The following is a 23028-nucleotide window of genomic DNA, read 5'->3' as shown; positions in this document are numbered from 1 at the left end:
CACTCTGCTGCTAAAGGGATGGAGAAAAACATGTTAGCAATATCAGTAGTGGCACCACTTCGCTGCTTTGGACTCCAGCTTGTACTGAAGTCCCAGCATGCTGGGCACAGTGGCACTCAGTGGTGGTGTGACTTCATTCAGGCTATGACAGTCTGTCAGTCCCCACTTTCTACTGGGCTTACACACCGGCCATATAGGACTGTAAAGGGTGAATGAGTCTTGCTGACCACTCCCTGGCTCTCCAGTTCACAAATCATCTCATGGATGGGGGGCACAGAGTCCCAGGTGGTGCAGTATTGATGGCACAGCGATGTGGTAGCGACTGGTACCTGTTGCTCTTTGACCCTCAGCAGTCCCAAAACAGGGGGACCTCTGAGACATCAGGCAAGGTGTCTAATTTCCTCTGTCTCCACAGCAGCTATCCCAAAAGCTCTTTCAGGTTGAAATACCCTCTTTTGAGGTAACCTATGCTAAGGATGCACAGGGCCTCTGAGCCAGTCACAATGGGGTGCTTTTGCCATTCATTTCCAATCATGCTGTCTCCAGCTTCCAGTACAGTCAGCTGTTGGGATCCCACTGGAACCCCAGAAAGAAATGGCTTCTGTCCCCACATAGTTTGATGGTATCAGGGTACATCATGTGCTCATGTGACTAAAGCCTTACGCTCTTGTGTGTCTGATGTGCCAGGGCACTGGATCCACACAGTCCAAAAGATCCAGTTGTCCCTTTCTTCTACTTGATTGGGGTCTGTAGTTCTGGTAATAGTATGTGTTACTCACCTCTTGTAAATGTGATCTAGAGGTCCCTTCAAGAGGATCAGAAGTAACATCAGGCCTTATATTAAAAATGAACCCTGTCCTGGCTGGAATCAGGATAGGAACACAAAGTAGGAAGGACAGAGAAACCCTTCGAAGATTCACTTGTAGTTACTTGTGAATTGGGTTACTTGCAATACATTACGTGTGAAATTAAGTTATTACCAGGCAGATCACACTCTGTAAGGGTGTGAGATTGTTGCAAGTACAGCCTGTCTCTGACCTTACATCAGAGAGAAAAATTAAAGTTTATGCATCGAGACTAGATAGATGTGAATGTTCCAGCAATATATTCCATGCCTCTCAGATCTGGTGTTAGTTTCAGTCTCATGGGATATTTAAAAACTGTCTATTAGACACACATTCTCTATGTGTTCTTACTTCAGATCCAGAAATTTTGTGGTTTCAGTATTTTCTTAGAAGCATCCTGATAAATGAATGCAGAAGTTCATCTTTGGCTGTGAGACATATTTTTCTATCAGGAAGAACAGCAATGTGGTTAAGAGGAGGGATGGTCAATTATGAGAATAAAAGGGAAAAAAGATGTGTGTCCTCCCCACTTCTCTGCACAGGCTTGCTGGCTATATCCAGTGAGTGTGCCAGGCTGTGCACCAGCCCGGCACCCTGGGCTCTCACAAGCAAGAACCTCAGAAGGGCCAAGTCACTCCTCCTGCTGTTGAAGCTCAGTGGGAGATGTTGCGACTCTTCTGCCCTCTTGCCCAGGTATTTTCTGTAGGTTGGGTAGTCACATTCCTCCCTGACTGATGTGGTTCTGGCCACTCTGATAAGTGACCACACATTTGGTGTTAGCTGTGAGTGCTGTGCACTTGCTTGACTTCAGCACCTGGAGTAGCTTGTCTGATTTGGAGAGCAATACCAATGAAGTAAAGTCTAAAAAAAAGGTGCAGGAGTGGTGGGCAATTAATTAGAAGACGATAGGGAACATCCTGGATGTCTTGTCGTGCATAAAGAATATGTGTTCCAATTCCCTGCCCAAAGAAAAAAATACTTAAAAGTAAGAATAGCTCTTTCAAATGGTGGAATTACTTACTATTTTGTATATTCTTCGGCTGAGACCAGTGGTAATTTAAGTCTTCCTTCATTTACTATAATGTTGGAGTTAATTGCACGCGGAATGATAGCCCAGTTTCCTAGAAAGGCTCCTTGGAACTGAATGTCTGATGTGTGCTTACATACTTCTTGCTGTGATGTGTGCTTTGCTCTGTGCACTGTATGAAGCAAAAAGAGATTTACTACCTTAATTTCACTTTTTTTCCCCACTGCTCTTTTAGGAGTTTCTTTAAAGCCTTTTCACTTATTGGAGAAACTCAGGAGCGAGAGAGAGTTTTAATCCACTTCTCCAGCAGATACTACCAGTGCAACCCAAACACTATTTCTTCTCAAGGTAACTTTGTTTCTGATACAAAGGTCTTTGCTCGGTGGTGTCGTCCTTCATTCTCACCTTCAATAGCACTTATGGTGTATGCCTGGAAAATGAAGCTATGTAGTACTGTACCACACTTTAGAGACTGTCTGTAGTAAGCATTGAAACTCTCATCAGGAAAGGTGTTCAGACCTCCTCAATATAAATCCTCAGTTGTAGCACCTCCAGGTATGAATGTCCTCAGTTGTGGTTTCTGGTCTCGCTGACTTTGGTGTGTGGTACTTGTACTCTGGTTGCATTCATTTGGACAAGAACAGGTCCCATGTCAGGTGGAAGAGAAGCTGTTTGCTTTCCATGCTCCATTCAGTGCTTGTGTCTGCATGCACTGGCATCAGGCATGCCAGTCCTTGCCAGTTGTGGGGGTGAATTTTGGGTGCTGTATTCAGACCCTGGCATGGTTTCATCTCGACTGGCTAACGTCAGTCAGAGTTATCCTCATTGCCAATGTTTTCAGTCAGCTTGGAAATAGATGAGGGAAACAAACAAGTACATAGATCAAACCTGAGAAAACTGGGAATGCAGAAGAGGACAAACTGTCTGGTGGCGTAACTGCTGTGCTCAGCCAGACATGCTGGCAGAGCCACGTGGCCCTGTGATTGCAGCACACGCTATTCACACACTGAAGGAGGAGGTTGAAAAAGGCAATCATGGGTTAGGCTGTACCTTTAGTTTCAAGTGTCAGAAAGAGCTGCTACATGTGGAGGTACCATTGCGCTTCCTTACCCCTTGCTTTGTGACCTACCCCTGTTGCAGTGAGATGATGTTTGGGCACTTTGTACCTGTTCAGCTTTACTGGCTGTCCTGCAGGGGAGGGGAGTAGAGTAAGACAGGATCTGCTCCTGCGCTGTCTCTTTCCTCTGCCTATTGCCTTTCTTATTTCAAGACCCTGTAGGCAGTCGGGTAGAATTATGTGCATCATGTCCAGACTGAAATAATGACTTGCCTGGTGATGTGGCTGCCTTACTCTAGTCCAGGGTGCAAGAGGGAAATTGTGACTTCGGACCCTGAGTAAGCATTTAGATCCTGCACACTTTGCCCGGGATCTTAGTACTGGGTGCTGTTTTGTATATATATATATGTATGTATATATGTATATATATATGCATATATATGTATATATGTATATATATATGCATATATATATATATATATATATTGCACCACAGTGTAAGAAAGTTACAAAGCTATCAAAAAGTATCCAGAAAAGGGATATGAAGATGGAGAAGGGTGTAGAGGGGAAGCCAAATGAGGAGCTGTGAGATAACTTAGTTTACTGAGCCTGGAGAGGGGGAGACTGAGGGGAGACCTTATTGCAGTCTACAGCTTCCTCATGAGGGGAGGAGGAGGGGCAAACAGTGATCTCTTCAGTGTGGAGAAGAGATCATGTGGTGACCTGTGACAGGGGTGAGAGAGAATGGCTTAGAGTTGTTTCAGGGGAGGTTTGGGTTGGATATCAGGTTCTCCCAGAGGGTGGTTGAGCACTGGAACAGGCTCCCAGGGAAGTAGTCACAGCATGAGCCTGACAGAGTTCAAGAAGTGTTTGGACAATGCTCTCAAGCACATGGTGTGATTGTTAGGGATGTCCTGTGCAGAGCCAGAAGCTGGACTCCATGATCATTGTAGGGTGCCTTCTAAACTTGCTTGGAAAGTTTATTTTAAAAGAGCTTAAAGTACTAGTACTTTTCCCTGAGGTGGGCACAAAGAAGAACTTGACAAAGTTCCCAGGATGTTCAAAACCAAACTTTACTAGCAAACCTTAGAAGATCAGGAAACTGGAAAAATTTAAAACAAACATTCAATAAAAAGAAGGCATTTCACAGAGCATGACTTAGCAAACTTTACTCATCCAACCTTAATTACCCATATTTCAGAAAATGGAAATTACTTGTAGAAAAGAAGAGATGAAAGAAAGAGAGAAAACCAAGATATAGCTACTGCCCTGGACCTTGGTGGTTTCAGCTTCCATAAAATCCAAATACAATGGGGACACAATCACACATCCTGGGGTCTGCTCTGGCCTCCTGTGGCAAGCAACCCCCATCGGAGGCTTCCAGTCATCTGGCCACCCTGGGGCTTGACTGGGGCTCCAGGGCAGGGTGTTGGGCATTGCTTTCAGTGTGCCAGGAATTGGTGGAAGTTCTGGACTAGAGGCTCCAGAGGGGGGTGGCATGTGGAGCAGTGCACCATCCCATTTTTTTCAGAGCTACTCCCTCTACACACACATAGCAGTTGTTTTGAGTCAGTAATAATTCTTTTCTCAGACCTTCAGTCTCTCAGACTTTCCAACTAACTGTATTCTCTGGTTCTATGAATCTGACTTATTGCTGTGGGCCTTGGCCACAGGCTTAGAAACCCCTGGAGTCCTCTCTACCCAACGTGGAGCCAAGGCAGCATAAATAACTGACTGTGCTTCTCCAAAATTAAGTCTAATTCAGCTCTGAATGAGGACTGAGACGGGGGGAAGAAAAACAGAATACCCTGCTGTACCCACTCTTGACACAAGAATGAATGTATTTTACTTTTCCCTTTCTGCATTGAAGTAAATGAAGAAGGTGTTCATTCAGACTGTGGTATTGGTATTAGCAAGCTAAGAGTGATAGCATGATTTCCTGTCTTGTTTGCTTCATCCGTGGGTGCTGCAAGACAGTTTTGACAGTTACTAAAAGATAAAAGAGAGACAATTCTGGTTTGGCAGCTGTGTGATGACCTCATTGTTCATTTATTTAATTATGTGTATTTCTTGATAAAATAGATTCTTACAAAAGGAACAGACTCAATTAGTCTACGAGGCTCAGTTTCAGCTTCTTAAAGGTCCATATGTGGTTTTGCATGTGACTCTGGTTATGTCTCTTTCTGCAGATGGAGTTCACTGTCTCACGTGTGCCATGATGCTGCTTAACACAGACCTGCATGGCCATGTGAGTATGCACAGCTTTGTGTAGACTTCTATCCACACCGTGCTGGGATGGGGTGGTTTTCTGGCAGTCCCTGTTCTGGTGGCCTTCTTCTAAAGCCCCTGCAGACATCAAGCAGTGAGAAGGCTGCACTCCCAGGCTGTTGTCCTGGATGGACCTTTCCAGCATGCCTTGATCAGTCATGTGTAAGCTGGCATTCTGCCTGGCTTTGCCATAATGCCTGAGCATACTCCTTGTCCTCAGGCCCATCTTTCTGGTTTGCTTACCATCCTTTCTGCAGCAGGCCCTGACCAGGAAGCTGTGCTTGGAATTAGCTTCCCCTTTACAGTATGTATAAACATGTGGGAAGGCAGAATAAAGACAGGAGGTGAAGAAGTTTGGGAAAGGTCACAAAGGGAAAGTGATGTTTGCAGGCATCCAGTTGCAGGGGGCAGACCTGGTGGAACCAGAGTTTTGCACAGATAAATCATGGGTGTACTCAGAGCCAAGAGAGTGGAAAGGGGCATGTGGGCATGCTGAGTGGCAGCCATGTGTTCCTGCACTGCACACCTCTACCCACTGCCTGCCCAGGGGAAATAGCATTCTGGTTTGAGTCCTCTTAGTCACGCTGCTGCAGGGTGCCAGCAGCCTTAGGATGGGTATTTCAGCACCCATGGTGCAATACACCTGCTATGCAAGGTATTCCCGTGCTGATGGGAGGCTTCCTCTGCCCTGGGGTTAGGATGGAGTGCATAAAAACACAGGGAGCATGACATGATAGTGTGCAAAAGCAGTGGCTTCAGTCAGGTGGATCCAGGGCTTCTCTCTGGCCATCCACTGCACTTGCAAGAGCTCTTCCAGGAGGGTATCCCTTGGGAACTTTTACACATTGAGGGTGCTGGGTCAGGCAGCAGGACATGGAGGCACCCTGGGTCTGTCTAAAAGGGCTGCTCAGCCCCTGTGGGTGTGGGTAATAGAACCAAGACTTGTGTGTTCACTAGGAGTTTTGAGACCTACCTCCCATTAATTGAATGCCTTTGTCTGAAGGTTGTGGAAGCAGGAGAGGAAAGGGAGTTGTGAAGAATTTTTTTCTCTGTAGGCTTCGCCTTCCCTACTGAATGGTGTGTCAGTCACTTGTGAGGGTGATTGGGGGTGCAAGAATGTGCCTCAGTTTGTCTCTTAGCACACATGGCTTCTCTTGAGCACACCTGAGTCTTTCTGCACAGGCATCCCACTCCCCAGAGCGATGAGCAGCCTGGGGTTCCTGCTTTCCAGTCTGCCTGGCCTCACAGTCCAGGGAGGGAAACCAAATGGTCACGCATCAGCCTGACAGCTGCAGTGCTTTAGTGGGCCCTACTGTCTTCAGAAGTACTGGAGTAAATGATCTGGCACTGTCCCGTCACTGCTGCTGCCAACTCTGGTTGTTGCACTGTGTAACTTCGGAGGCTCATCCCACTGGCAGTTGACAGTGTGTTGTTATGTATATGCAGCTGTAGTATTGGCCAGACTGTTCATATTATGTCCATGGGTGTGTCATCATGTTCCCTCCAACCCCTCTGATTTCCTGTAATTTTGGTTTTCCTCTTACTGCTTTGCATTTTTCCACATAGGTGGTAAGTTCAGTGTTTTTGACTTGGAATGCAGCCCTTGCCGATATGCCTAATTGCCTGTTTCCTAACAAAGATAGTGCTTTGCCCCATCCTTACCAGGATTCTGCTAGAGCAGGAAGCAAATGAGTCACAGGGCTTGTCTACACTGAGCTCTATTTGTTACTGACATGCTGATCATAAGCACAGACACTTCTATTTCACAATAAGCTCCACTGCTTGTAGGGCTGTAATGCAGCTGCTCTGCCTTCGGTTCACACTTGCCTTTAACTCTTGTAGACGAACTCTTACTTATCCCCTCTATTTTCCCTGTCTTGCCACACTTTGTTCTATTTGTAACTAAACAATTTTTGCTAGGTGTGTCTTGGAAATGCATGCTTGCTTCTCTGCACGGAGGCCATCACCCACTCTGGTGCTAGAGAGTTTTGAGGTAGCTCTAGACCACCAGGCACATCTTCTGGAACCTCTGTGGCACTGTATGGAGATACTAGCTTTGGTCCTGTGGCAAAACAGCCATTTGTCTCCATTGCCACATTGCTGTTGGTTTTGGTCAGCATGGGGAAGCTGCAAACTGTTGTGTGGAAGAAACAAGTGGAAGCAGGCTGAAGTTGCAGTGAGAAAGGAAAGTACCTGCAAGTCTAGTAGACCAGCTTCAGCCTGCACCTAAAGACTGAAGTTATGAGCTGTGTTCTATAAGCTTTGCAAGCAGAGAGTCAGGGTACAGCCAGCCTGTGTTGTCAGGAGCCATCCTGTTGTGGGAAGTCATGCATTGTTCCAGGGTTACTGCTTGCCTTCTTTCTGTGGCTTTGTGCAGGCTGCAGGCTATGAGATCTTCCTTATTGGCTAGGTGAGGCTGACGGTCAAGATTTGGTGGTTTTCCATCTTTCCTGATGATACATTATGGAAGGGAAATATAGGATGTGCTATCATGTAACTCTTAACATCAAATGATCTGTATTACCAACTGGTGGCCTTTCTTCGGCTCCTGTGTTAATTTGGGCTCCTGCTCCTAGCCCAAGACAAAGCTCACACAGAGCTCTTCTGCTGTATTTCTGCAGACAAAGCATGTCCTGATAGTGGAGAAGTTGTCTTCACCTCCATCTCCTGACTGACAGTGGTGCCATCCTCAAAGATACCATGACCATCACAGAGCCCCATTTTTCCCTCTGTCTTTACCATATTTCACAGCTCATCTCAGGCTGATTTCCTTTCCTCGGATTCTTTGGTGTCCTTTTTCATCAGTGCAGAGTTGTAATTGCTGCCCACTCACAAGGTTCCCACATGTGAAGCAGGGGACTTCTAGCACCTGGGGGACCAAGTACAGACACTTCCTCTGAGGGATGATGGAGACTAGCATTCAAGAGTAGTTTAGGGCAGCCTCAGGCATCTGGATGTAGTTTGGCTCCTACAGGGACATAACTGTTCCTTTCCCATTTGTGGCTTGTTTGGGTAACTTACAGTCTGAGACTTAGACAGGAAGAGAGAGAAAAGAGAGCAAGCCTATGGAAATGTCCAAGCAGCCTCAGCCTGTGAATCAGAAAAGGTAATGGCCACTCCTGGGCATCGCACTCCAACTCAGGGCAGTTGCCACTGAAAGGGAGCATTGCAAATTTTAAGAGAAGTGTTTGGAAGGGGCCTCAGTCACATGTTATGAGTAATTTCATGAATGCTTTCTTATTGCTGCCTACCTTGGGCTTAAAGGAGAGCAGGAAGATGTATTTAATTTGATGTTGCTCATTCCTGTTATTTTGGAAAGCAGCAGGAATATGATGCTGTGTTTCTCTGACATCCCTTTCAGAACATTGGGAAAAAGATGACCTGCCAAGAGTTCGTTGCTAACCTCCAGGGGATGAACGATGGCAAAGACTTCCCAAGAGGGCTCTTGAAGGTAAGGAATTAACTGCAGAATGTGGATTTCATTTTTTTCTGAAGGATGGTTCAAAACAGGACACCCATCTTGCATTTTCTGAATCTTAATTGTCAAACATGACAAGTGATGGGCACGTTTCTTCTCCCAGAGCATACATAATATATACAGTGTTTATTCTGTTGTTTTCCCTCTTGCCTTGATTTGATAGTGAAGGAGACTCTCTGCAGCACAGAGGGGTGAGACTGAGCTGCAGCAGGTCTGGCCCCAGAGCTGTGGGCCTTGTAAACTCCTGTGGCTATGCCAACCCAGAGTGCTGTCTCCTGATTACAGTGGACAGAAGCAGCCAGTTGGCTCTGCCTGCAAATACATAAGGGCTAAGTCTGATCTCTGTGTACTATCTGGAAGGCGTGTGTGTTTTTTCATCAAAGGTGCTCTGGGGTATTCAGATTAGAGCTGGAGATGTAATTTCAGATTATAATGTGCTGTCTGGCACAGGCTGCATTGCTTCAGCTTTTGTTCATTAAGTTTGTGCCAGGAGTTAAATCTGAAAAATGCGGGAAGAGGCTGAGCAGGACAAACCTTGTTTTATTGTCAATAATAATGAGACTGTTTCACTTTTTTTTCGTCTGATTGCTAGCGTGAAACAGCACTTTGAATGAAGACAGATGTACATACACTGGAGTTCATAATTTATTCATTTTGTTGTAGTGGAAATAAAAATAAGAAGCTGGTGCATCTGAGTGCTGACCCAATGCCTATTGAAGTAAACCAAATGAGTTGCCATCTCTTCTGTGGGTTTTGTGTCAGGCCCATTGTGAAATACAGATGTACCTGCATAGGTCAATGGGGCAGAGTTTGTCTTCTAGTCTTGGTAATATCTTCATTTTCTTCAGCCTCTTCAGGGAGCTCTTTGTTGGGCCCTCCTGCCTCAGTTCTTACTAAGCAGTTGGAAATATAAACTCAACCCCCCCTTTATTTTAATGTCTTTAATTTTTGAATCTGTATACAGAGTATTCATCTGTCAGCAGCCACACTTAAATTTTTTTTCCCCCAAGGAATCTCATTTCTCAGTTTGCCATAGAGGGATATGTTGAGATTAATTTGCAGGCTAATTACAGCCCTTACTGAATAAATAGATCTCCAGATTGTGTTTAAATAACCTTCTAAGTGTACTGACAAGAGACTTCCACTGGCGCTCACCTGCTGTTTGTTTTCATGCTTACAGAATTATGCAGTTGGGGCTGTACCTTGGTGTTCAGTGCTCACCTGCTAATGCTAGGGATGTCTGACTGTTCACCCAAAGCAAATACCAGGGCTCAGGATTTTTTGGATGTAGACAGACGGAAGAAGTTCAGTGTTGCTGTCCCACTTCGCTTAAGGCTTTCTGCACTTTTCTGTGTGCTGCCTTGATGTCTTGGGGACAGAGGTGGCGCCTAGCTTTGGTTTCTCATCTGGCTTGTCTGAAGATTTAATGAACTGACCCTTGTTTTTTCATTTATCAGTGGAGGGTAGTGGAGTGGGTAGAGTGATTGTGTGTGAACTACTGTGTTCACAGCAGCCATGCTGCCACTAAATGTGCAATTACAAAGACTTAGTGGAAATTAATTTTGCATTTATCTCAGTAAATTAAATCCACAGCGCGCTGCTCCACAGCACCAAAGTGTGTGTGGCTTGCTGCTGCATTAGCAGTGTAGCCACTGAGCATCAGTGAGGCTGCGGAGCCTTCTCCCTGCATCCTTGCTCAGCCGCCTGGGAGAGGAAGAGCGGTTTCCACAGGGTGGCAGTGTGTCCCTTTGGGAGTGAGGTCCTGAGCACCCACTGGTGAGTAATGCAGACCTGTGGTGAAGCAAGTGGGCTTTTCTGCCTCTGCAGGCTCCCCGTGTTCTCCTTGTGGCCTTGCTGCATCCCTGTATGAAGCTCTGCAACTCTGCTGAGCCTGAGCAAAGCTGAGCAGTGGTGGAGGAGAAGGAGGGCCAGGGAGAGTTGAGTGTTTATCCAGGGCTTGTGAAGCTCTGTGCAGCATTTTCTGTGGATCCAGTTCCCAGATTCAGGGGTGCAAATGCAAATGCTTGGGCTTATCCAGGACAGCTGACTGACAGGCATCAGTCAAACGTTGTCTTCAGTCAATCCCTTCACCCTGAGTGCAGAGTGTGGCCCTGAGTGTTTTGTCTGGGTAGGAAAATAGCACACCAAGGGCCATACATCAACATGTGAGGAGGGACACACTTCCGTGTGACCAGTCTCACAAAACTTGGGACATCAGATCAAGTTAGTTCTTTCTTTCCACCTCTGTGGGGGAGCTAACTTTTATTAAGTTTTTTTCCAACAATGAGAACACTTTTGGTAAAAACCACAAGGTCTTCACAACCTGATTCTCTGTGTGTCACTAGTTGTGCTTTGAGAACAGATATTTCACTGTGGTGTGAAAGTAGAAATGAGAAATGCTAATATGATCTTGCTCACCTTGTATCTTGATGTCTGTTCATTTAAACCTGAGAGGAGTTTTGCTTTTGTACACCCATCTGCACAAGGATTCATTGCCTTTCCTTTTTCCTCACTCCTTTAGTCAGATCTGAGGTTGCTTTTAAAGTTGGCACCTGTATAGGCAAGTGTGCCAAACTGTGATTAAAAGTGCACTTCTCCCCATGGGGTCTGCTTGTATTCATGTATTCATCATATATATATCTATCTATATATGTATATGTAGAAAGAGAAGCCATGGCTAGAATCGCCTTCCTTGGAAAGAGAACAAAATCAGTCTGACATTTTGGCAGCATCAAGAACCTCATTACAGTGTAGGAGTGGTTTCTTTCTCATGTGCTCACACCAGCTTTAACACGCTGTAGTGATACCATCTTCACAGTGATATGCTAGGGAATTGTATTGTGTGACCATAGCCTTCTTCAAAGCTGGACTTCACAAGATTTTCTGGAATGAGAAGGAGATTCGCTTGGAAACAGCCTAACTTTGGCCATACATTCTTCTTCAATTCCTGCAGGCAGTGTGGTCCCCACAAATAAAGTGCTGGTATGGTGCTGGCCACTATGTTTTCCTCTTGCCGTCTTGAGACAAGGTGTGTGGGAGTCCACTCAAGGAAGGTGGCAGTAACAAGGCCTTTCATATGTAAGGAGAGAAAATGTCTTCTGTGGTCCACAGAGAGCCTGCAAGAGGGCATCACTGAGGAAATGGATCCCTGCTTATGTTAGGCAGTGTTCTGGAAGGGGTACTCTGTTGTTAGGCTGTGTGCAAAGTACCACCTGTTCTGCATAAGTAAATGTCCTCTGCAATTACAGTGTCCAAGACACCTCATTCGTGGAATCAGGGGCATTACCCAACCGCTGACATGGGCTGACTGGTGGTAGTGCTGCCCTGTGACATGAACACTGGATGTGGGGAAGTCTTCTGGCAGGAGGTGGTAGCTCTTCACTGACCCATTGTACTCTCTGGGAACCTCCATCATGCTGAGGTACTTGATGCTCTCTAGGGACTTGGCTAGAGTCATCCTGTCAGGGGCTGCTGATGGAGATAAAATGCCAATCCTGCATAAAAGATCTGCTTTTTCTCAAAGGCTGTTTTTTGGGTAGGCCTTATCTCCTGCAGAAACACTGTAAGGAAGTGACCAAATTAACTTTGAGTTGCTGGTGCTGAACTGTTCTGAAGAACCAGTCCTCCTTAATTTCCTAAACAATCTGAATTCTTGATCAGGATTCCTGGGATATACAATTTCCTGTAGAAGCTGTGAAGTAGGATTTATCTCATATTGCTATCAGTTCCCTGCACTTTAATTAAGGGGTTTTTTTGCCACTGTCTTTCTGCCTTCTCTCTCTCTCCCTCTCTTTTTTTAATTCCCTTTGAAAGCCCTCCAAAGCAAACACTCAATTTAAAGACAATTACTGGCATCTTACTTCATCCATTCCAATCATTTCAGGTATTTAGCGGAGAGAAGAGAATGAGTATCAGGTGGATAACTTCTCCCTGCACACCCTCAGCCCCGCCTTTACAGAGAGGAACTCACACTAATTGGACTGCTGTGTACGCCCTAATTGCTCTCATCAGCAGTCTCCGTACTTCATCCATTTTGTGGTTTTTTGGCAAGAAATTTCCACCTTCGAGGGAAACCTAATGGAATTGGAGAGATGAGAGCATGTGACAGCATGCCAAAATGGCCCCAGGAGGACTGCATTGGCTGCTGTAACACCCTGCAGCAGTGGGCAGAGGAGGGAGAGGACCAAGTGTCTTTGCTCAACTGAATAACACAGAGCTCTGCCTCCTTTTTTCTTCCCCAAAATAAAGTTTATCCTCTTAACAATACTTCCGTTGGAAATAGTATTTCTGGGCTATTTCTTATCTGTATGAAATGGAAGATCTGTTACCGAAGGCCCCTTTCAGCTGCTAGGAGACAACAGAGTCTAATCTGGCAGTATAAAAGTCAGGGAATGCAGGACAAAATCATTAATCCTTGTCTTAAATAGTTGTTTGTGAGAGCATACTTTACTTTCCCTCTCTGAGGAGCCACAGATCTATAGTGACTGGAGGGAACACCCAGCTTGCCTTTACTCCTCCCCATCCTTGCTGCGAACCTTCCTGCCATGATAACCTTTGTTTCCTTCAGCTTAGAGGTTTTTGGGTGTTGTCATTTGTCCTATTCAAGAGTAATACCCACTTAAAGCATGCATGTGCAGAACTATGAATTGGACCAGGTTATGATGGTGTGTGTTTTGCTTTGTGTCCTTCGAATTACACAGATTCCTGACACCTTCCTGCCCTGCTGAAATGCAAATATATTTTTGTTTTGCATTTCAGGAACTTAATTCAATGCATATAAAAAGAAAAATCTGTAATCTATATATTTTTTTCTCAAGTCAAATAAACCCAGATACTGAGTTGAAGAAAGCCTCATAATAGCAAGAGCCTAATACCAACTGTGTCTCTGAGCAGGCAAATCAGAACTTTAAACAAGGCTTAAAATATAAAATTTTGTAAAGGTGATCCAAGAATAAGGATTGCTCTGCAAAAGTCCAGGGGTGGTACTAGGGATTGCTTATCTTATTAGGAGGCAGGCTGGATTTCAGGATGGACCTGTTTCTGCTTTCACAATCGCATTTCTCTGAATTATTTTTGCTCCTTCAACCTTTCACCTCTTTACTTTCCAATTGTTACTCAAAAGATCTCACCTAGCCTACCGGGCTTTTGTGTCAGCAAGGAATGAAACCCAAGCAGAGTCAGCTAAGAATTTCCATTACTACTGGCTGCAATTATGTGGCTCAATACCAGATTCATAATGAATGTTTGGGGGGTTAATTTTCATCCGTGGAGGCAAGCTCTCTAGTGTCTTGTTCAGGTTGATCAGACAAGGGAATTATTTGATGTTTGGCTTCTCCAGCCTGTCAGATAGCCAAGGCTGTCACTTGTCTCCCACTGTAACTGAAATGCATAGCAGCTCCCAAGGATGAATGTCAGCTGTCAAGTGTGGAGGATACAGACTGGTAGTCTCCAGGAATGATGCACTTTGCCACTTCAAAATAGGGATTTTGGACCCTTTTCAGGCTGGGAAATCTCTAATACAATGTCACACATACATTTTGGTCCCTATGACATATTACTCCCACCTCCATGTAGGTAGACAACAAATTCTGAAAAACATTCTTTGATCTTCCACCCACTGATCTGCTTGAAATTTAAGTTCTGTGCTGCATCTCAAGGGAAGGAGAAGTAGGAATATAATTTATACCATATTTTAAAAAAAAAAAAAAAGAAGAAGAGAGAACATTCCTTCCACCACCTTTATATTTATATTGCTGTATAAATCTTTGTTATTCCTTCCTTCTGTTTGTCACTACACTTTCCAAATAACATTGGACTCTTCTCTCTCTGACCCAGTTACACTGTTTTCTGTCAAACAAGAGCATTAGGCTAGTCCTTAAATTTAGATTTTTTTTTTCTCCTTTCCTGTGATGTTAAATGGAATATTTAGTTTACTCTGAGGTTGCTTTCTTGGATTAATAAGTATTCACAAGATCCTTGTACAAAAGTGGGGCAAATCTAAGGCACCAGTTTTCTGTCCTGTTGACAGATGGGTTCTGGAATGTGTCATGAGATGTAGAAAGGATTTCACCTGCTTTTGGTGCAAGATAGCTGGACATGACTCCATTGGCAGATGGAATTGTGGAGAAAAGGGATGTCGAAGGCTATGCCTGTTTTTCCTCCTTTTACTGCAATGCCTACAGCCACAGGTGGCAGCCACTTGAAACCTGTGTGGATCTCAGAGTGGCCTCAGTTTCCTTCCTCTCCCACTCTTCTCCCACTTCTCCCCCTTCTCCCCCTTCCATTTGCCCTTTTCCTTCCTTCCCCCACGTCCTCACCACTCCCCTGCCATTTCCTTGTCCTCCTCTTCCTTTTCCCTTTTTGCTTTTTGTTGTGTTTGATGTTTGTAAGAAGCCTTGGAGGGTGATTGGTTTTGGTTTGGTTTGGGTCGGGTTTCTTTTGTTTGTTTGTTCATGTCTTTGTTTTTAATGCGGATCTCTAGGGGAATGGTGAGGGGTTTATTTCAGTGGTGTTGACTCTAAGCATGCTCACCTCACTGAAGGGACAGAGGCAGAGGTTGTTTGCAGCTGATCTGAGATGGTTTGTAGGCTTTGCAGCAGTTCTTGAATCACTTTCCTGTGGGTTTCTGTCACAGCTATGCAGAATTTTAGGGGTTTGATGCTTTTATGGATTTGTTTGAAGTGCTGTTGTTTTCTATAGCTACATTTGACAGCTTTAAGTTAAGGAACTTGGTGGTCTGTGTTAGTTGGTGCCTACTATATGGCTCACTTAATTTCTGTGAGCTCTGTTGGCACCAGATGATAATTCCTAAAAGGAGGAATTCAAGAGGAGGAGCTATTTCCCTTGGATACTATAGTGCTTTGCCAGGAAGTAGAACAGCTAGTCTGTGAAACAGCTGTTTTCAGATCTGCTGCAAGGAACATAAGGATGGCTAAAGGCATCTCTTCACTTGCAGTGCTAATCAGGATAACAGGGTGCAGGATTTCTTTGCATCCCTGTTGTTATCCAATGGCTTGTTTTCATTAAATCTGTGATCTCCTATCATTCTCAGCAGGGCACTTACCTTAGGAGTGGTTTCTTTTGGCACAAGATGGAGCACGAATCCCAGAGAGATACAGTGATACCAGGATTGATTTGATTTTCCACCAGCCATTGTGGTTTTGTCATTCTCACTTCTAGGTGCTTGTTGATGTAAAAAGTCAGTTGCAAAGACTTGTGCTGTGACCATGAGCCTGCTGGTTGTGGATGTGCTTTTAGCCTTCCTCTCCTGTAACCTAGAACAGAGGTAGTTCAGTTCCCTTCATGCAGTCATCCATCATTCTCCCACCATGCCAGCTCTTACCCTGCTAGGATTCCTGTTGACCTGGTTGCTTATGCATTTAGAAATGAAGTCGTTGCTTTAGTATTTCTGCTGCTCACAGGAGACATTTAGATTTAATCTTGATTGTCATCTCCCCCTAGTCAGCAGACCTAAGAAATCATTATCTTAATATTACAGGAATGTTACTGTTGATCAGTTTTAAGCTCTAGTATTTAGTGGCAGCATTAAATAGTTCTACCTTTCTGTTCTACACAAATACATTACTGTCTTTTGAGGGTATATTTTAAGTAATTGATATGTCCATCTTTATGTATTTTGTCAGTTTGTGTTTGTATTTGTCATTGACAGGCTTAAATGATGCTAATGGATTCCTGTGACTTTGATGACATTGGAGTTCTTTAGATACAGTAAGGTGGTCCTTAGGTTTGTACCCCAAAAGCCAATATTGAATTCTACAGTTTTTCTTCTTGTGGTGTTGATTTGCCGAATCACATTAGGAGGACCAAGCAAGGACTGAGTATGTTTTGCCTCCCCGGAAAACTTGACTGGTGGGAGGAGCAGATGGAAAGGAGCTTATTTCAGGGTAAGCTGGAACAGCTGCGCATTTCCTCTATGGGTAGTGGGGTCTGACCTAGTGCCTTGTGACAAGAGAAGAGCTTTTGTGTGGCTTTAAAAGGATGAGATGGAAGGAATAATAGAGACTCTGGTTTTCTGCTCTGCATCTGTTTTGACCCTCAGTTCAAAATATTCCTGCTGGTTTATGGTTTGTTCCTCAGAGGAACTGATAGGGAAGGTCCCTAGATAGGGTCACAATCCTTTTGATCACCCCAATGGTGTCACTGACTAAATGAATATTTACATTCTTCCCCTTTCCTACCACCTCTTTGCTAACTTCTGAACAAGAGGAAGATCATGAATTCTTGACACACTTGGAGGGTCCCCTGGGTGTGGTCAGCTTTGATTCTTCTGATACTGCACAGCTAATTCAGCCCCTCTTTAAAAACATCCCTTCTATCCCTCTATTTATGTTAACAGCCCACTTCTGGCTCAGAAATCCCTGTTGCTCAGTTACAAACATAAATCAATCCTGTGTACATACTAATTTCTAAAATGGTGGGTCTTCTCAAATGTTGAAGAATGGTCTTTCCCCAGGGCACAGTCAGTGTGTACACAGAATACTGGCTCAGTCAGGAGTACAAGATTGTATTATCACTTGCAGATGAAAATTAGGGACACTGATGAAATCTAAACTGAATCACACATCTGAAGACATTTAAGGCTTCAATTGCATAACCTCAGGAGGCTCTCTTTGGGAGAGTGTGAGCCGAGAAGTTTTTTCCGTATTCAGTTGAAAAAAAGAAGAAAGAACATTCTCTTGCCCTTGGAGCTTTGGACTCCAAGAAACAGACTTGTTCCTTTCTGAAGTAAGGAACAAGTCCTACCTGAGGATCTGCTAACTTCAGCTCAGGGAATGCTTAGATGAACTGCTACAATTAGGCAGCAGTGATGGTACTGTGGGTGACGGAAGAGAAATACTGCTTTGATTCAGTCTAGCTTGTGTTTAATAATAAAATTGTGTAATTGACACTGGCCTAGGTCTGTGTGTGATATTTAGGGAGTATAATTATTTTAGATGTGTTGAGGGTGCCTGGGGAGTTGGCCTTATTCTGAGAGCAAGAATAATCTGCTAGGCAGGGGACTGCTAGGATAGAAAGCGATTTGTGGCCATTTACGTAGCACCTGTCAGGACCTGCTGCTTAGCTCATCTGGAGTGGTTTGACTGCAGTGCAAATTTCCTCTAAGAAGAGATTTTCTTTGAAAAGCTTTTCCGCAAGCAGTGGATAATTTCACATGGGTTAAGTAACATAAAACCTTTTTTGGGAAGTGGCAGAAGTAACTTAGAGCATGCTTGTTGCTAGAAAAAAAGGGTTCCTTTCAGTTATCCTCTAGCAATGACAGTTTGTGTCAAAAAGGGGCACATTTGGGATTTGATCTTAATGTGTGAGGTAGGGATGGGCTTGCTAGATCTGACTGTTGTGGAAATGAAAATGTATTTTTCTTGTTGGCCAGAAGGGAAGAAATCTGTGCCTCAAGCAGGATGGAGGCAGAATCTGTGAGGAATCAGAAGTTTCTCACCCCGGGGACAGTTTCTGTGTTGATATTTAGGTTAGTTGTTCCCTGTTCCACTGACCATTGTCCTTCAGCATGGCCCACACCTATTGCAGTCTGTGGGAAGGCTATGCACCTTGTAGCATCCTTGGGGGCAACATGAGCAAAGGGTTAATGCTGTCAGAGGCTGCTGCACGCTGGGAAGACAGCAGCATCTTTTATGAGCAAAAATGCACCTAGGACCATCATGTGGCTGTCTAGCCATTTGCCCTGTAAGGATGTAAATTCCTGATTGCAAGAGACTGGGAAGATGTAACCAGGGCAAAAGTCCACTCAGTTAATGTGCATCTTATTTAGCCTTAGGTGCTGTTGGGCAGACGACATAGGGTGAGCAAACTCTCACTTTGCCTTCGCATGGCTTGGCAGAATAGAATGGGACTGAGATGTGAATGGAGACTGGAGCCTCTTCAGCCAGCTTTTGACTGGCTGATGTATCTCAGCACAGGACATTAACATCAGCATGCCAGGGCAGCCCTGCCTCATTGCTCTGTGTGTGCACAGACTTGCTCCCTGTGTGTCGTGGTGTGAGTGGGATGAGAGCTCTTGTGTCCTCCCAGACCCCAACACCACTGCTGCTGTCCTTGCCCTGCCTGGTGATATGGTGGCGTGGGGCAGGTTGCTGTACCTGGTCTTAGCCTGCAGCACGGGAGCATTGCTGCAGTCTTCCAGCTCCTTGTGCTCACTCTGCACAAACTGTTTGCCTTTTCTGGGTTTGGGACAATGTCCCCATTGTCCACTTTTGCCTTGCTTCTCACACAAGCTGCTCTACCTGCCCAGTGTCTGTCGGCAGCTGCCACGATCCTGTGCTGAGTAGAGCAGAGCAGTCTCTCTCTCTCACATAGGAGCATGTTGCCATGGCAATGCACAGTCTGCTGCATTCTGGGTCTCCAGGAGCCAGAAATGATGGTGCTTTTGCAACATTGAGGTAAACATCTCTCTTTTCCCATATACAGTGCATCCAGCCCTCAGTTAGAGTACCAGTTCCTATTAGCGTCAGCCTCCCCGTGCCCCCTGCATGGAGGAATGGGGCTCTGGGCACTGAGAGAGTGCCTGACCTCTGGAACCAGGTTCCTGTAGTTTGGAGTGGTGCCTCTGGCAGTGGTAGTGGCTCTCTCATCACTAGGCTGTATGGGTTTGCCACAAGGGAGAAACAGGGTGCCACTCCAGAGCTGCATCACTTGTGGGGCAGCCACTGGAACATGCAGGTTGCTTGTGGAGGGGTATGGCTGCAGCTCTCCTGGCTGCTGAGTGGGGAGATGAGTCCCTAGCTGCTTGTTCACAGCTCTGCTGCTGGTTTGCACTGATCACCTTGGGAAAGTCATCTCTTTTCCCCTAAGCTGCTTTTAGAGTGTGAAAGTGGCCTTGCTCTCTCTTGCACCCTGGGAAGGCACCCTGTGAAGGCACCCTGTGAGGACTCTGGCTAATGAGTGCAAACACTTAGAGTTGTGGAAATTTGCTGATTCGTCTCTCTGGGACTTGCCAGTACTTCGTTATGGTGCTGTGGATTTTCACTCGTTTTTCTGGTGCTTTCGGAATCCATCAGTGTTTCTCACATCCAGAAGCCTGTAGCTGGCAGGTGATTGAAGACTCTTTTACAGTGTTCTTTGTCATTGCAGGCAGTAATGAGCATGGCAGGCTGTTGCAGGCAGGGAAGTGTGGCCGCGTGAACTGAAAATGAATACCTTGCTTGATCTGCTGGCATTTGTTCCAGCATCTTTCTCTCCACCTCTCTCCCTCTCACTGTTGGTGTGTGTATGAAGGGGGAGTTGATGCTGGAGAGGGGAGCGGAGCAGAGCAGGGGAGGAGTTTCTATCAGCCTCTTCTTTTTCTTTTTCTTTTTTTTTTCTCCCGTCCAGTGACGTGAGCAATGCCTGGAACAATCAGGCTGGCTCCAAACAGTGTGCCTGAAGATGCTGGAGAAAACAGCCTAGTGTGCTTTAAGCAAACACTGATTGCTTGAGCCTGGGCTCTCCAGACATAATCTTTTCCAGTTCCTCTGCAGGGGATTGGGAAGTTCCATTAGCTTTCTTCCTTCCCATCCCATACGCTCACTTTTGGAAATGATTGGAGTTAACAGTGTTCAGAGCACCAGCAAAGTCCGGGTGAGAGCCACAGGTTCGGTGAAATACTCCCGAGAAGAATCTCTCTGGCGGCAGTCCCATCGGTCAAAATCTATGAAAATCTCCAATTCCTCTGAGTTTTCTACTAAAGAAAGCAAGGTAAATAACTAAATATCAATAGTGGTTTGCTTGGTTAGGCATGGGGTTGGTGTTGTGAAAAGGTTATGCTTTGCAGGAGTTAAGAGCTCCGGATGATCTGCAGTGATCACAGAATTGCTGTCAGGTCAGGAAAAAAAAAAATCTCTGCATTTGAGGAGAGACCTGAAGGTGGAAGAGCTCTGGTGTTATAATGATTGGGTCTTAGTTGAATGCCCTGTCACTGAGCTTGGTGCAATAGTAAACAGAGAAAACTTGCTAGTGACAATGCTAGTTGGAGCTCTGCACTTGGGAAAGGTGCCAGAGTTGGCAGGTGATGTCCTTGGGATTATCTTTTTAATAGGAATTGTTTTCTGTAGAAAAATAATTTTTGCTCCTTATCTACAGCTCTGTGGTTTAGTAGGCATGGGTGCTAGATGAAAATATTGTCCCACTTGCATGCATGATTAAGTACTGCTGTTAAGTATTTATTAGGAAGGCATTGCTTGTGCATTTGCAGGAATATGTTAGTGTGTGGTAATGGTTGGTAGCACAGGCTGTGCCCAGCTGCTACAGTGACTGTGTGCAGCATCTCCTCACCCAGCCCAGCCCAGTTATTCAGTTCCTAAGCAAACAACCCCCACTCCATGCAGCATCTCTTTTTTTTCCTCATCCCGCACTCCCACACAATAACTGAGAGGCACCCAGGAACTCTTGGCAAGCGCTTTAGTAGCCGTCTCCCTCTCAAAGGTGCTCCATGTCTCCAAGGGTTGGATGAACTTTATGCAGTGACCAAAATGTGCCTCTAATTTCATTCTTATTGCCAGTTGATTCTGCCCTTGGGATTAGAAGATACAACCACTTGCAAAGGTGTGTTGAATCAGGGTGAAATATTTCAGTGCATCAGCCAAGCATTTAACTATGTCTTGGTTCCATGTGCATGCAAAATAGGCACAGGCATGGATCTTCTTGTACTGTCCCTTCCCTGAATCTCCTGTCTGTTCTGTGAGAAGTCTCCTCTGCTATGGTGAAAAGATCCCAGTGCTGTACAGTAGTTCCTAGCAGATCACTCTCTGCTGGCTTACAGGTTGTATGGCATTTCAGAGCCTGAGCTGTGTAACTTAAATCACAGAGTACTGCAAACAGAACTAAATCTAAGTATTTTTTTCAGTTCAATTTAATGAGCCTCTGTTTTCAGGACCTTATTAACCATATCTAAGAAATAGTGTATTGCTGAGTTGGGGCAGAGAAATAGCATGGCCATCATTTTCAGGCTGTTGCTGATGCAGTATGTGCTTCTCCAACAAATACTAAAGTAAAGGCTGCATTGTGCAGGTGCTCTGGGACCCTGCTTTTGTGATCACTTTTACCCTAAGCATGGGAATAATTGCACAGTATTCAGTGGGAGGATTTATGCCTGAAAGCTCTCCTGCTTATGGTAAAAACTCAAGTCTTTTGACATTGGGTGAATTACTTAATCTATATGTCTTCCCTCTCACAGGCTTTGTGTCCAGTGTGTATGCATGGTGGAGTGTCCTCAGGGCAGGGACTTTTTCCCAGGGATGGTGTCTGACACAGTTTGTTAACTACTGCAGTAATGAAAACTCTGTGTTCATTCCTCTGTGGAATTCACATTTCTGCCTGCTAAGTGCTGTAGGTTGTTGTTTGAGAGGTATCCACTTCTTTTCCTGCTTATCTCAATAAGGTGGGAAGAACACTGCAGCTTTGTTTCAGTTGTGCTGTTTTCTTATTTCACACAAAGGTTTTTGTATCTGTAGGGCATCTAAGATGTGTAAAAGCTGTGTTATGGAGGGCTGAGAAGATCCCTGCATTCCCTTCAGTGATGCCTGCCTGGCTGATAAGATGACAAGCAGCTCTGCAAGTGATTGGTCTCGTGATTTTGGACAGCCCTGTTCTTTCCATCTCTCTGTTCCCCATTCTGATCTTTGTCTGCCCATTTATTTTGCTAAGACGTCACTGATCTGGAGGACTGATTTATAACTGAGCTTTGGCTCTTTGATACTGCTGTGTTGGTGGAAGAACCTGGAGGTTGTTAATCTGTAGTGTGGCAAAGGAGGTCTTTTTATCAGTGTAACTCTTTGCATATGTGTTCGTGCATCACTTCTCAGGAAATGTCTTCAGTTCTAGGCTGGGCTTTTCTGATCATTGATGTCTTGTAGATCTCCTCAGTCTTAAGTAAGGCTTGGTTTGTAGACTTGTCCGCTTCATATTTCTGTGTGTGTGTTTCCCTCTTTGTGTCTAGACTGCCTTGTATTTTATCTACTCCCCATATAAAGTGATTACAGTGCTCAAGATGCGTTTCTGTGACTGCTTCAGCTGACTTTGGACAGGAGACAGATTTAAACCATTTGTGCCTCAGAAACATACTCCTCTTCTACTTTTCACTTGATGTGACTCAGCCTTTTTTGCTAAGCTAGAGAGTATTATGTATCGTCATGCTTTAGTTAATATGAACAAAGCACCAACATGGTGCCCGCAGATGAGGTCTGCCTGCTGCCAGTGTCAGAGAAGCTAGGTAGCCCAAGTACCTATCATCTCTTTGACGCACATCAGGTAGTGCCTCCGTGTGTATAGAGGCTTCACTAGGGGGCTGCATCCTGAGTGTGTATTATAGGCAAGTACCATAGCCTTAGGGCAGCAGGAGAAC

The 23028-nt window shown here is 45.0% G+C and overlaps 1 protein-coding gene across 4 annotated transcripts in view; it reads left to right on the top strand.

Annotated features, from left to right (window-relative positions):
• The window catches only part of PSD3 (pleckstrin and Sec7 domain containing 3), a 112342-nt gene that overhangs the window by 48365 nt on the left and 40949 nt on the right, over window positions 1-23028 (top strand). For all 4 annotated transcript variants that reach the window (XM_039567278.1, XM_019286170.3, XM_019286171.3 and 1 more), the window contains 3 exons: window positions 2108-2220; window positions 5119-5177; window positions 8559-8648. In XM_039567278.1, coding sequence (XP_039423212.1) covers window positions 2108-2220; window positions 5119-5177; window positions 8559-8648 — 262 coding nt within the window. The remainder of the gene's footprint in view (window positions 1-2107; window positions 2221-5118; window positions 5178-8558; window positions 8649-23028) is intronic.

Source organism: Corvus cornix, chromosome Z, assembly GCF_000738735.6.
Source record: "Corvus cornix cornix isolate S_Up_H32 chromosome Z, ASM73873v5, whole genome shotgun sequence".
In the NCBI taxonomy this organism is placed as follows: Eukaryota; Metazoa; Chordata; class Aves; order Passeriformes; family Corvidae; genus Corvus; species Corvus cornix.
This window is presented reverse-complemented; position numbering and strand designations above follow the sequence as displayed.